Genomic DNA, 16,002 nt, shown 5'->3' on the forward strand with positions numbered 1-16,002 from the left:
TACTGGGGAGCCAGAAATGAGTAAGACAAAATTCTTGTAATCAATGAACTTACTTACTGTCAAGTCTGCATGAAAAGTGTTGGTAGTTATCCAGAAATATACTGATTATTATTATAGTAACAGCCAACACTTATTAAGTTCCAGATACAGTGCCAAGAGATATACCTGTATGTATGAGGTTATGGTTTTTAGTATATAAATCTAGATACCGTGAGTAAAGAGATTAAGTCACCTTCCCAGTTGCAGGTGGATAGTGAATAATAGGATTATGATTCTAGCAGTCTGATTATAAATTTTAAAGTGTTAAACAATATTTTCAAACTATACCTGATAGTTATATTAGTCTTTTGATTGTATTTACAAAGTAAATGAACCTATATTGTTATTTCTAATTCTTTCAAGTTTGATTTTATGACTAAAAAATATTCTGGAAAATATATTGCAAATTGATATTTAAACTCTGCTCCCCCTGCCCAAAAAAAGTCTAGTACATCAATTCAGAAGTGTAGTAGGACCTATATAATTGAAATGCAATCATTTTTATGGTTAAATATTCTATTATTAAAGCCCTGCTACTTGTACAAACAGCGTAGATCAACCTAGATCATGAACTTCATGTTAGTGCCAAGAGTTTTGCGTTGCATAATTTTCAAAGTTTTCTATAGTATATGCGCACACACCCATTCCCCCCCCCACACACAGACTCTTTATATCATTTCTTTGCAAGTTTTACCAGTTATATTGTAGAGCAGTGTTACTCTATTCCTGTCATTGAAGCCTGCAGAGTCAACTACTGAGCAACAAATCAGGATCCTGTTTCAACAATGCCAGCTCAGTCTGACTCATTAATTTTTCTCTTTTGCTCACAGTTTGTCTGCCAGTTTTGAACATGACAGTTGCCTTTGCAGTTCTAATAGAATCCTCACTAAAATTTACATTTTAGCCTAACTTACAAGAGCCTACCTTCAGGGTTACCTTAACAAAGGTAACTATGTTATTGTGTCTCCAGGAGGCCCCCTGTTTCTGTTTTCCTTACACATTTTGTATATTGTGAGTTTCATCAAAAAATGAACAAGACTATTTGGACATAGATTTTTTTTAAAAACACAGGACTCTGAGTAATTTATTCCAAAAGAAAGTTGTTTCTGTGCAATTATTTACATAAATGCCAGCATTTCAAAAGCTTTTATAATATCTACAGGAATTATAAAACCCATCATTTTCTGTTAGAATATTCCCAGCTAAATATTTTCTTTGAACACATGATTGCTTTTCAACTCTAGCTCCTAGAGCTTCACAGTCAAGCAAAGGCTAAAAGAAATAAATGAAAAGTCACGGCCAAATTCAAAGCCAAGATCATTCTGTATCCTGACTTGTTTTGTCAATAGGTAAGTCAGAGGCTGGGATGCGCTTTTGAGCCATCAAAAACGAAAGACAAGCCCGATTTTCCCCTTTCGCTTTGTGTATTTATTAAGCTAGAGCTAGATATGTAGGCAGAAAACTCTTCTTCAAACCCATTCCTTCCCTGATTCTCAGAGGCAGTGATGTTAAGGAATGAACGTATTGTCAGTAATTGTAGCAGTAAATATCATTATAATGTTTTGAGTATGAGGTTGGTATACAGCAGCAGCCAGTTACTCCTGGAAACCAAATACTTTGCCAAGATTGCTGACTGTGCTTCATAGCACATAATCCTGGGGAGAAAGAATCTTCTACCTCTAGCTACTCATTTTCAAAAGAATTATTTTATGTGAAGTCTGTAATATCGGTCAGTGGTCACGGTTATAAAAATAAGAATCCACTCTAGCTTCTTTAAGCAGAAGGGGTTTATTAAGTGGTGTAAATAGCTCACATGTTATTGAAAATGGCAGAAGAGGTAGACTCTGTTTTGTAGGTTGCAAACCTACAACGTAACTGGCCTGCCATAGGAAATCTGACTTTGCTGTGATCTAGAAGAGTAGAGTCAGAGACCTGCTGCTACAGCTGCCAACTTCAGAACCACACATTTCTGCTATGATCCTCACCTGCAAAACTGGATTGTGTGACATCTGCTTTTCCCCATATAATTCATTCTGAACAATGTCTTATGCCAAGAGCATCTTGTCAGAGCTACCTAAATCATACCTAGAATCTTTGCTACAATTGAATCTTTTAAGTAGAGTTTTTAGCTTCCCAGCTTTTAGATATCAGGACATGTGCAAAGAAGGTGGTTGGAATAAATTATGAGCTTATCCACAGCATAAGCCACATCTGTCACAGGCTGGCATGTTATGAGACAGGTTCATCTATCTCGTGTATGGTGATATCAGTAAAGTCTAAGCAACATGCAACAGGGTGTTAACACTCATGGGGATAACATTTCCTTTCCAAAATCACATTGGACTGTAAAAGTATATTAGGCAAATTGTTAACATTGAATTTACATCTTTTATTTTTACAAGAAATTATACCAGTGCATATTTTATAGAAATGGGATAATCATTCTTATTATTTGTAATGAGACTTTATATTTATCACTATATATTTAGATATGTGATACCCATCTTTATGATATTACTTTTAAGAAAGGAAATTGTATATTGTGGAAAATCATCTTCATTTTGCAAACATCATGAAAACCTCTGCATAATGTATCTTCATATACAGAGAAAACAAGCATGGGTGAATTTTTTTATTGAGTTTATTGGGGTAACATTGGTTTGCAAAACCACACAGTTTTCAAGTGTTCAACTCAGTAAAACATCATCTGCACACTGCATGTGAGATTATTCTTAAACATAGTGAAGGAAAGTATTCAGAGATACCCTCTAGAAGGGGAATTTGCTATTTTCTTTCCTCCTTTGTTTCTCTCTTCCTTCACAAAGGAAATTGGAAGATAATTTAAGGTTCAGGAAAGAAAACTAATCCTGGATGACTGTTTCCCTTAGTGACACAGTAAATAATTATAGTCTCATTTTTCTGGAAAAAAAGATAAATCGCCTTTATAAGTATTCTTTAAATATCAAAAAGCTAGAGGATCCAGAATTCTAACAAAATCGTGCAACAAATACTTTTCCCTTGAGGAGTCTTACAATTGTAAATATATGCAATGTGAGTTGAATGTCAGACCGAACCCCCATTTACCTATAACCTGTCTTCAACAGTGGCTTTGACACCCAGCAGATAATTTGGTAACTGCTGAAAACTTGCCATTACCTCCTGGTGATATATCTATTTTACCAGAAATATTCCTAAGAAATTTCACAAGCAACACAGTAGTTCAAATGATAGGTATTTCAATTTATATAACAACAAGGGAGATTGTTTTATTGTCCCATTTGATAAGTTAACTATTTTACTTCGAAATTTCCCAGGCTTTATAATTCTAGTTTGATTGGAGCAGAGTTTACTCACAACTTTCATGTAGTGAGGCTGACTTTATAGAGATTTTAAATATACAGAATAAACTTGGCTTACAGAATGTCTGATCTGAATCTAAATTTAAGTAGGAATGAGCCAAACATCTTAAATCATTAATTTAAATACTCTCAGAACTTAAATATATATATTTTAAGAATTTCAATCACATATGAATGATAAAAAGTTATGATGCACTTTGCTTAGTTGTACTCTGGCTGGATTAGAAGCTTTCTCATTTTGCAAAAATGCAAGTTTTTTGATAGGTATCTCAATATATTTTATAAGGACACAGAAAAGGGGGAAATGACCTAGTGTGCTATATCATTATTATTTATATTTGTTGCAAAGTCAATTTGGGGAACATGTGAGATTACAGAATTAGCAAAGAATAATATATTTGTAAAGTGGCTAATACCATAGAGAAAAGATTACCTTCATTTTTACCCTGCTATATCTCCCCCTTTGCATAATAAGGTAACATTTCTGTCTAGTCGAAACTTTTAAGGAAACAGTGAGATTAGCAACATATCTGTGAATAGTCACAATTATGTTGAGGGAAAAAGGGAGTCCATTCATGTCTTTTCGTGTCCTTCTGACTCACATTGCCATCCATGCTGACATTCACATTTCATAAGACTTCTTTGCTATTACAAAGTTTGTTTAGGTTTCTTTGTCTGCCAGCATCCCCTGTCTCCCTCCTCCTCGGTGTGTGTGTGTGTGTTTTTTTCTTTGTGTGTGTGTTTTTGCATATATGTGACACCTGTATCCTCAAAATGTGGTATACTTAAAGCATTTGATGTTCAGGTACAGGTTTAAGGCTTAGATGGAAGGGATTTAGAAATGTTGGCAGTAGAGCTTTTCATTATTGGATTTCAAGGTAAGGGAGAAGAGATTTATGCTGGAACCAGTCCAGGGTTCTGGCAATGAACTCTGAACTCTGAACTCTGAACTCTGAGGCTGCAGTGAGAGCCATGAGCTTCATCTGTGCCTCAGACGTACAGGCAAGAAAAATGCCTAGAAGGTAAGAGCAATAGAAGCGTGATTATTGCTGAATATCCCCAAAGCAAATGAGAGGGAAACATTTACCATGTACAATTAGTTCTCAACATCTGCTTCATGGTCTTCTAGGCCTTTGCTATATTGAATCATTATTCAAGCCAAGTATGCTTAACCCACGAGTAAGGAACCTAAATTATGTTTAATGTGGATAGTCTCAAGTAGTATCTTTTACTTACTACTTCCTGAGCCCTGTGTATTTTTCCTTTAAATAAAGCTAATAAAGAAACAACAGTGTGGCTTAGTATGTACTTCCCTTATTCATCTTATTGATAGTTTCCCCCACCTGATTACTAGTGGATGTATAACATTATAGAAATAAAATGTTAAATAAAATAGCTGAATATAAATAGGCAGCCTTTAGCTTAATGTACATCACAAAAAGTAATATTTTGTAATTATTTTGAAAATACTAAAACATTCCCTTGGGAGCATGTAATAAAGATGCCAAATTCACAGTGAGAGTCTGGAGGAAGGATACAGAACTGTCAAATGGAAGCCCAATCCTGAGAATTAACACCACCAACTACTGTCTCAAGAGCCATCAGGACTTCTTTTGAACTGCAGCCACCTGAAAAGGAGCTGACCTTTCTCTCTGGGATCCCAGTTCATAATTCTAAGACAGAGCTGTCTGACTGCTAACCCTGTGCCAGATGCCCAGATGATTCCACGAATACTGGACTGAGCTGTATAGAATGGCGGCTTCCAGAAAGCTGTAAGGCATGGGAGAGTAGCATCATTCATTGTTAAATGTATCTTATTGTTAAATTCAACATTCCAAAGAGAAAAAGCTCTTTCCACTTATAAATAAGTTTCTACTAATACATATGTGAGTATGTATACAAGTTCATTTTTCTAAAATCTGAAAAGATACATCCCCCCATATTTGGCTCTCTCTTACACACACATGCACACACACATACTTATAAATGCCTTTTGATTTACATAAGCAAGAATATCTCTTCAGTCTTAACCAAGGAATAAAAGTTTGGGGTCACAGAGAAAGAAGATAAATTTTAGTAGCTCTTTCTTGGTACAAATAGAGCTCGAAGTGGGAAGACATTTCTACCGGAGACCTTTGGGTGGATACAGGCACGTTCTTGCTATACTAAATCAGAATTCTTAGAACTGGGGTGATATACAAAGATAGATACCTGCCAGAAAATTCAAGTCCCCAGTCTAACTACTTCAGTTTGACTCCTAAAGTCAACCTGAGTTCTTGGACACTCAAGGTGACTAAGACCTTCTCAATCCAATGACCCACTGCAAAGCCTGCCCCGCACTAATTCAAATGGTGGCCCCAATATGCTTCCTTCTCTACCTTTCGTCGGAGTGTGTTGATCTTTTCACTCTTCCAAATTTATACTCCTTCCAAATGCATGTCTTTTGTTTATACTGATATATTTACCTAGCATTATTTTTAAGTTCTTCTTTGAATACCTATAAACTTGATCAACTTTCAAAATGCTTACTTTTGGCAAAGAAGCTTTTTTAAAAATCTAAGCTGTCTACAATATTTATCATTTTAAATTACATTTACAAATTTGATATAAACTCTTCATACTTCTAAAGAAGTAGACAAACATACCCAACAGGTATGACCTGTACTTTTGGATGTATTATCTGTAGGTTATCTGTTTACCATTTCAGTAAAAAATAAAAGGATAAGTTTCACTTAGTATTTATATATATATATGTATGTTTGTACTAGTATGTGAAAAAGTAGAAAAAAATAATCTGCCCTTTAGAAAAGCATGTGTATATGAGAGTATGCGTGTTTAAACATTATTTAGATCAGCTATTTTCAACCTTTTTCACCTCATGGCACATAAACTAATTACTTAAATTCTGTGGCACATTAAAAAATATATTATTTTTTGCTGATCTGACAAAAAAAATAGTTACAATTTCTATTCATTCACATGGGATGGCTATTGTTTTGTTGACTGTTGTCATTTTTTTATTTGACAATCTAACAGAAAAGAGGTCAGTACCACTGACTAGTCAGGTATTGCTTGTTTTAAAAATTCTTGCAGCACACTGGTTAAAAATCTCTGATTTAGATGAATGTTACAAAAGAGCAGTGTTTTCTTCCATATTCCCTAGGCCAGTGAAGCTCATTAGAATAATATGATAAAGAAAAATTATAGATCATCATTATTACTATTTGTTTACTGAAAAAATCTTGTAAAGGGACCACCCTTTTATTTGTAATTATGTCATGATATAACACTTAGGCCAATTTTTTATTTTAAGAAAATGCAGCAGATACATTTTTCATGATTCTTTTTCAAGCTAGATTCAAATATATGGATTATGTATATATTCTTGTATGTTATCCCAAGGCCATAAGTTCTCTAGATATATACCATTTATCCTAATGTCTTTAGGAGGGTATGTTTTTTATTTGCATAGCCACATCTATTCTATATGCAGTAAGTTTAGTAAAATGGACCAGCTGAAAATGATTGCCCTAAGTTATGTTGCATTTTGTTTGGAAAACACACTGTCGCTGGATGGGGGGGAAAATGGAATCTGATGTGTATCAGTGTTGTTTGTGTTCAAATTGTTAAATGCATGGAGTCTTTAACCTCGTAGGGAAGATTAGAGATGGGCTCTCTTTTAGCTCTTATGCCACAAACGCCTACACTTTAGCCCACTGAAAAAATTATAAGAAAGCAGGCATAGAAATGTTACACTGGAATAGTGTGTTGTTCCATCAAGTACCCGAGACATGTCTTTAGGAAGAATGGCTTCTGTTGTGTGTCTGTGTGTGTTCCGTCTTTCACATTAAGATGTATGTTTTATGGATTTGCTTTAAGATAAAGTAAAATAGAAGCAGTGCTCACTATGGGATACTCTGTTACGGCTTTATCTGTTTCTTTCTCTTATTTTTGGGATAGCTTTCTTCCCATCAGAAGTCTTACTGAGTGAAGTATCAGTCTCTGTTATTACAGGCATTTGCTTTAGTTCAGGATAAAATTCAGTGATAATTCCTGCTAGAAGTGATGGACAGGGAGGGGAACACATTCCTGTTGCTAGAGGCAAACAAGAGATGGATGATGAAACTCACTACGCATTTGAATCTCTGCCTCCTGCCTTCCTCTCCCAAAACATCATTTATAAATAACCTAATAAAAGTATTATTTTTGTCTTTTTGAAACAGGACATTTTCTATATCATGCCAGATATAAAGTTGAATACTTTTTATTTACAATAGATTTGCAAGTCAGCCAGCATATTCTCTGTCAAAGAAAGCATACAAGTCGAGTATGTATTGAAATAAATTTCTTTGGTTTCCAGGTACCATTCTGGTGGATAACATGCTGATCAAAGGGACTGCTGGGGGGCCAGAGCCCACGATAGAGCTCTCGTTAAAGGACAACGTGGATTACTGGGTGCTGTTGGACCCTGTCAAGCAAATGCTTTTCCTGAACAGCACTGGCAGAGTTCTGGATAGAGACGTTAGTGATGTTTTCCTTTGTCCCTCTATTACAACTTTATTATACTTCACATATCTGCACATGTTTGTTGATATAATATCAAATGTTCTTTATATAATTTGAGTTTATTTTCTATTTTTATCAACAAAAACTTTTTTTTAACTCTTTGAAAGAAGAATAGGAAAGGAAAGGACCACCCATGTCCGAGAGAACCATTGTCTCTTTTTTTCTATCATCTTGGAAGCTCATCAGATTTCTGAACCAGGAGAGGATAGAGTGCTCAGAATAGAGGAGTGGTAACCTTAAAAATAAGCACAGTGATAATCCATGGTGAGATCTGAACATGCAACTAGATGTTGACAAGAGGAAAGAGTTTAGTGGGAAAGAGAGCAACGCGTGGTTGCTCTTACAAGCACTAAGCATTGGTTAGGAGATGAGTTTGAGGCTATGTGCTTATAGAGCTGTACAAAAGCCAAAAGAGGTGAGTGCAAGCCTCCTGGCAATGTTCCCATCCAGTCATTCCAGTCCAGTCATTCTCAGGCAGCATGACCTAAGTATTTTGTTAAGAACAGCTAAATTACCAAAGTCATTGAATGTCTCATTTCTGAAAAAGTTTAAAAACGTGAGTACATTTATTTTAATGTAACTTTATTCTCACTTATTTGCAGTTCAGTCTTGTGAGCAGGGAGGAGTATGTGGGAAGTGGGGATTTTAATAACTAGTAGTAATTGTACAGGACCTTGGGAAAATTCAAGGAAGTACATCTAAATATGCCTACTCCCAAATTTCCAGTTTGTGAGATCCAAACATCAGATAGTTTAGTGAACCTGAATCATTTCACCACCTCACTCAGAATTTGTGATCCACTTTACAATATGGTGTAGAGCAGATGATCCCTAACCTCTTTCACATCTAAAACTCAGTCATTAAGAGCTTTGTGGTAAGGCGGGCAGTACATAGGACTCTCCCACAAGGATGGGCTGTTGGTACACTTGGGGAGACCCAAAATGTAGCTGACTGAGCAGGGTTGGCAGATGTGAACTTTGGGTAGCAGTGGAGAAAAGGAATGGGACTGTTGGACTCAACTTAAGGAAAATAAGTCATCCTTAATGCTTTCCCCTTTCCCCTCCACTCATTATGTCCTTTTATCACAGTGACACTTTATACACCACAGTTTACAATTTTGGCTGGATAACTAAGAAGGTATAAAATGGAATAAAGACATCTACTATCTTCAAATTTATATTGTCTTAATTTTTCTGATCATAAATCTTACTTTTACAAAAGCAATCTGGACAATAGCACAACTTGCAAACTGAAAGACCCTGCCCCCCTACAGCTGCGTGATTCACAGGCATCCTTTACTGGCCCTATTTAGGGACATTCATATCCAAGTCATATGAATTTTATAACATGTTAGGAAAATGATAGAATATTTATCAACTTGAGACCACTGTAATTTTATATTTGTAGCCTTTAAAAAAAATCACCTTATAGCTGATTATGATAATTTACTGGTTCACTAGTAAATTACTGTTTTGGAAACTATTTTTTTATACCACAATACCTGGTAAAAGCACAATACCAGGTCTGAATTATGAGTATAAATAAACAGTCTTCCAACTCTCCAGCCTATAAAATTGTTTAAATTTTAATTATCTACCAAAAATTGTATTACTTTTCAAGATAAGTATCTGTTCTCTTATTATTATTATTATTATTATTATTATTATTAATTCTAATATGGGCATCATTTTTTGGACATTGGCTATAATTTGACCTGAGGGTAACAACTGCAAAAGCATGCACTGGTATCATTTAAAGAAAAATCCAGGCTTGTTCTTTAACATAATAATGAAAAATAAGTTCCTTTCCATTTAAAATATTCTTTTGAATTAGGAATGCCATGGTCAAGTTTAACTTGCAAAGATAGTTTGCATATCGAAGTGTTGTCAGTTCAACACCTAACTGAAATTAGCTAAAGATGGTGGAGACTAGGTCATCTAAAGTATATTCAATGTGAAATGAATATCGCAGAGGAAAATCTGTAAATTAAAAACCCCCACATGCTCACATACTTGCAATGTATTTTCCATTTGACAACTACGCTTGTTGAAATATTGGCAAGACATTGAATAGAAGCTGCTCTAAACCTTAGTAATATGAGAATTTAAGTCTGTAGAGTTAAATAGGTCACACCAAAGATTTAACATCCCTATCTTGCACAGGTACATTCACTTGGTGGTAGGATTTACAATACCTGAATTAAAATAGACACAGGACTTGAGCCTTCTTATGAGTAGGGACATGTTAGCCTTCCCATGTTTTTTATTTTTGTTGTTGTTTGTTGTTATTGATACATATTTTACTGGTCCACTGCTCTGGCGTACTAGGTGTTTACATGAGGAAAGCTTAATCTAGAAACTGTAAATGGAGTCCAACATAGCTAATTAACAAGGAAGCCAGATTGCCAAAAACTTGGTTTTTAATAGCAGGTAATTCTCCTTGAATAAATGTGTGAATTGAATTTAAGCAAAAAGATAGAAGTGTAAATGTAAAAACAGTACAAAGAGTCATGTAGAAGAAATAGGAGTACAGAAGTAGCATAGAAGAAATTGTGTGGAGGAAGCAGTAAGAAGTGTAAGGGGAAGAGTAAAATACGGGGAAGTTTAAACCTGCTAGCTGGTCATGAAGGCCATCAAGTTAGAGAGCACCCATAAAAGGGGGAAAAAGACAACCTGATGTATAGAAACTGCTAAACCTTTATATCAGGAGTAAATTGGATCATTAAGAAATATTTCACCAGTATTAAATTTCAAGAGTCAAGGAAAGAATGACAATAGGCTGAAATTCACTTTTTGACTTATGGATTTGTCAGCGAGACTTCATCTTCAGGAGTTGGAGCACTTAGTCAAGATTCTGATCAAATCTATGGACTCATTTCTCAGGGAAAAATGTATTTGCACATGAATAAATTGTTTGCAATCAATTTCAAGAGTTTCATTAACTACCAGTGTTACATAGACCCCAAGTTACAGATTTTACCTTAAATAATGTTAATATTTTTTACAGTCTCAAATTGCCAGAGTATCTTGTAGAAATTATGGTTTCATTTAATTTTAAAATAATGTAAACCTGGTGGTAAAATATCAAAAAAGAAAAGTCAAGTCAATGGAGTATTTAAAATAGAGAATATTTAAAATATCAGTAAGATTTTTCATTTTGTAAAGGTAGTAAGTACATAGAAAGAAAAATCTTGGCATAAATCTTTTATCACTGTGAGGATTTAATACATTTTGCCTTTGCTTCATGAAAAATAAAATCAATTCTTATACAGGTTTACTAAAAATTTATTTCCCCTAAATTATTTAGCCCTTCAAATAACATGGTTTCTAGAAAAATTCAATTCCCCTTAGATTGAAGATGCATGCTATAATCAATACCATAACATCAGTAAATTCACTATAAAAACTTTGCTTTGCATGTTGACTTTCTGAAAAACTCATAAAAATTTTCTGGTTTTGCCTTTTTTCAAATTATAAAATTCATACATATTTGTTGGACAATTTTATTCTTTTACTTTTTACTTCAACTGTACTTTTCAAAGATAACCGCAATCAACTGTTGGTGTATATCATTCCTGATATCTATACATATCAAAACCTATATACACATATACACAAACATGCAAGTATGCAAATATACATTCAGAGTATTATGTTAATCATTGATTTTTAAATCGGGAGAATAGTTTACATGTCTAGAAACATAGACATTTTCATTGTTTTAAATAATTACCCTCTAAATTTATACACACTCTTTTCTTTTGTGTTTAATGAATGAAACAATTTAAGTGAGTCAGAGAAAATAAAATTGCCATGACTTATTTTTTCCACCAGATATGAAAGACAAACCACAATTTCCCTAATACATTCCTAAGCATTTTGAACTCCCTAAACTCTCACTAATGGACTTAGTAGAACTGCACTTGATATATTGATGACCTTCTTAAACAGCAGAATAGAATCTATTCCAACACGAGATTACAATGTGTGTTATGTATTAGCTACAGGGAATTCTTGCCTTCAGCGTGACCCATTATGGCTGGAATTTATTGCAGGCTGAGTTCTATCTGTACTGCCAACAGTGGCACAGGGAGCTAAAGCTGGGAGGGAGGAGAGTTCCGGGTGACCTGGGTGTCCCTGATTGATGGGCACTTACAGGTCTAAGGGGGCTCAGCGCAACGTGCGTTTGATCCTGTACTTGCAAAGGCTGCAACCTTGCTGTCCTCGTGCTTCCACTTGTAGAATCAGAGGTGGCGATGAAATGCTTTTATAGGTCTCTCCTGCAATATTGAGAAGACAGATAACCTTAGGAGAACATGATTCAACTGGTTGTCTTCCAGAAGGTGTGCCAAAGGCTAATAGTACATGCATTTATTGGTTTTTACTTTACGATTGAAATATGCTAGACTTTTCTTCAATGGCCCCTAAAGCAAAACACTTTAAAACTGATAGTAAAGATGGAGGTCATCTAATTCGAACTGTTTCCAGAAAACTTCCAAGACCTAGTCTTATTAAAGAATCTTTTTTCCCCCCCCTCAAGCTTGCAGATTTTTAATGATGGAGCTTGTCTTATAGGATAGTCTATTCTATTCTGTACCATTTTGGATTAATGGAAAACCACTACTTATACTGAAAACATATGCTTTGTAATACATTTTCTTCATTGTTCTTAATTCAGCTCTCTGGGACCGAATGAACAAACTGCAAGCTCGCTGTATCAATTCACAGCCACCATTCAGATGTCTAGCGAATATTGTGTTTTTTAGCTTAAACATCCTCAGATTCTAACACACACTTGAAGGTGTTCAGATTTCACATCTCACTCACCCAGAATATGGTATTTATTATAATCCACCTATCTCTGCATCTGAGATGACTAATGAGTATGAAGTTTGTATTATTTTTCCAGCAGTCAACTCAACAGCGTTGGCATGTAAACTCAATTTTCATTTAACATCTAGATTATATAGTTAGTAGGTTATAGAGCTAAGTCTGGAAGCCAAGCAGACTCAGATATACACAGTCATCTGTCCTAGGCACAGTGCTAGATCCTGGGTAGAAAGATTTAGCCAGGACTGAAACAACACTCCAGGTTTTGTGGAGCTTCAGTCTAGTGAAGGGAGACATGGTATCAGGCTGGAGACATGGTATTTTTGAAGGGGTGGTAAGAACAGGCCATTCTCATAAAATGATATAGTTAGAGAGAAAAATTTTAGGAGCTTGAAAAAGATTTTTAAAATTACAAAGATATATATTTTTAGTGTTAAACTCTTTGACTCTAGAGTCAAAGAGATGTAGGTATTCATCCCAGTCTGCAAGCCCTAAGCTATGGGACCTGAGTCTCTAAGTCCCCCTTTGAAGACACTTTCCTCCTTCAATAAATTCATCATAAAACATAATTAAGCAATTTAGCACATATTTAGGTATACAGTGTTTATTGAAGTATCATTTATAATGATAAAAACTGACAACATAAAACATCTCATTATAAGTTTTTACTTAGACAAATTATGCTATAGACTTTAAGTAGAGTGGGTTCTGTTAAATCGCATAATGTAGTTACATAGTAGTATACACCAAAATCTTATAGTAGATCTATATTTAGAAATATGGGCTGATATTTGCTGTGTGTGTGTGTGTGTAATGGATGTATATTTGGAGAGGGGGAAAGATTAGCAAAATTAGCATTTAAGTGGATAGAATGGGTAAGTGTGTTTGATTGGATTGTGAATGGATTCTTTCCTTTTGCTTATCTAACTTTTTATTTTTATCAGAAATCAATGTATAATATTTTAGCAAAAAATATACATAGACACAAATTCTATACATTCTTTCCCCAAGAATTTTATCATTAACACATTGTTTTTATAAATTAGAAGTTCATATCATTGCTTCTTTGGGGCAAAATTTGTTTTATCCCATCAAATCTCAGCATTAATTTTGTAATTGTATTTATCACCAATCTTCTAATTGTGAACATGATGCCACTTAAGACCTTATATTTTGAGACACAAATTGAACAATGGAACAATCATAATTGTCTTCTCTTGTCTTAAAATAGTGCAAATTGGATCAATTTTTGTAGATTATTAACATGTAAAAATGAACAAGCATAAACAATTTTATTAAATAAGTGTTTTTGCAATAATAATAATAATAATTTTTTTAAAAAAGATACAATTTCTGCATTGCAGCCACCAATGAACATACACTCCATAGTGGTGCAAGTCCAGTGTGTCAACAAAAAAGTGGGGACTGTTATCTACCATGAAGTTCGAATTGTGGTGAGAGACAGGAATGACAACTCACCCACATTCAAGCATGAAAGCTACTATGCCACTGTAAATGAGGTCAGTTTCCATGTACTCTCTCTTTGCATCCTTCTAAATACATATAATAACTGTGTACTATTAATGTTTTGAAATATTTTGAAATTATTATTTTATAATAATAGGCTTACCTGTTTAGAAATATCAAGAAAACATTTTAAGGAATAGTGCTCTAGAAGAATTAAGGTCTGGATGACTTCTAACATGATTTTAGGAATTCACTTTGCTACAGGAAAAATTTGACTTATTTGTAATAATGACCAAAATATTAATACTCATGATCATCTTGGAAATGTTATGCCTGAATCCATAAGCATGCTTACTGAGGCTCAACGGGAGCTGTTTATTCTCATTGTAAGGTGATGAACAAATTTATTTCCATATCTCTGAAGTGGTAGCAGTAATTAAATACTGGCAGAAAAGATCTATTTAAGATTCTATTAATTTAAAAGTATTTCCTCAATTTTAAAATCAAGTTTTAGAATATTCAAAATATTTAAATATAAGTCACAACTAAACTTTTATAAGAAAATGCTGATCAAATTATATAAAAAAAAATTTAAAGTAGCTTTACTGCTTTTATTAGAACATATTTTTATTAGTTTGCTTTGTTTTGTTTATTTTTTCTTTGAGCCAAATTCATAAGTCAAGAATCCATTTTATTTTCTTTAAAACAGCAGTTATTCTATTGTAATTTTTTGTTAATTCTGTTGTTAGAAAATATTTGCAAAATCCCTCTAATATCATCCATTATGTGTCCTTTAACAAAAAAAGGAACCACATTTTAGCAGTTCTTCTTTACCTCCAAGATGCTCTTTTTAACCTTAAAATATGTACCTCCTGTTTAGGAGGAAATCAGTCTAATTAAGGGTATTAAGCACAGCATTGGGTCTTTAACCTCTACAAGCCTTTTGAAATTATTAGCATGTATTCTACTTATTTCAACATCCTCCTATTCATAACAAATTAAGAAATGGTGTTTTTTGTTATCTGAAACTTATAGTTTGTATTACTTAAAAACAGACAAACCATAAACTGCTCTTTTAAATTTAACAGGACAAGTTACTGGTCAGTCAAAGCTTAGCCTTTTTGAGCTATCTTTATTTAAGAGGTTTCTGCTAAAACAGGCATGCTAATTAATGTAAATAATCAGGTTACATGATTAACTATGTTGGCATCTCATTTTAGCATCTGAAGTATAGTATTTCAGTAAAGATTTGCTTTGTTTGAGTGTTAACTTCATTTGGGCATAAACTTATTTTCAGATGAATTATGTTAGGCAACAGATCTAATTGTAAAATCTATTCTTGGGCCATATTTAACTGTTCCTGGATCCATATATTTAATTTTTTGTAAAGAAATATATAATTTATAATATTCAATTTGAATTTCAAATATTAAATGTAAAAATGTGATTTAAATAGTTCCACTCATCCCATCCAACCTTTACAGCGCCTTACTGAAAAATAACCTTTTCAAATTCTATTTTAATCGTGCCACTCTCCTATTCAAAAACTGTAACTTCACAGTATTGTCAGGAAAAAGGCCATCTGTCTTCATTGGCTGACTTGCAAGGCCTTCCCTAGTCTGACATGCTGTCAGTGTGTTCCTAGCTTCAAATTCTCCTTGATGAAGCCTCATTTCTTTCAGAATTATGTCTTCATCTCACAAATATTTCCACTTCTTGGGCTTTGCTCACACTGCTCGTTT

General features: G+C 34.1%; 1 protein-coding gene across 1 annotated transcript in view; it reads left to right on the forward strand.

Moving 5' to 3' along the window:
• PCDH15 (protocadherin related 15) overlaps window positions 1–16,002 on the forward strand; it is a 904,849-nt gene that overhangs the window by 598,267 nt on the left and 290,580 nt on the right. The window contains exons 7-8 of the mRNA XM_081159054.1: window positions 7,759–7,919; window positions 14,158–14,313. Coding sequence (XP_081015180.1) covers window positions 7,759–7,919; window positions 14,158–14,313 — 317 coding nt within the window. The remainder of the gene's footprint in view (window positions 1–7,758; window positions 7,920–14,157; window positions 14,314–16,002) is intronic.

Source organism: Miniopterus schreibersii (assembly GCF_964146895.1).
Source record: "Miniopterus schreibersii genome assembly, chromosome: 14".
Classification (NCBI taxonomy): domain Eukaryota; kingdom Metazoa; phylum Chordata; class Mammalia; order Chiroptera; family Miniopteridae; genus Miniopterus; species Miniopterus schreibersii.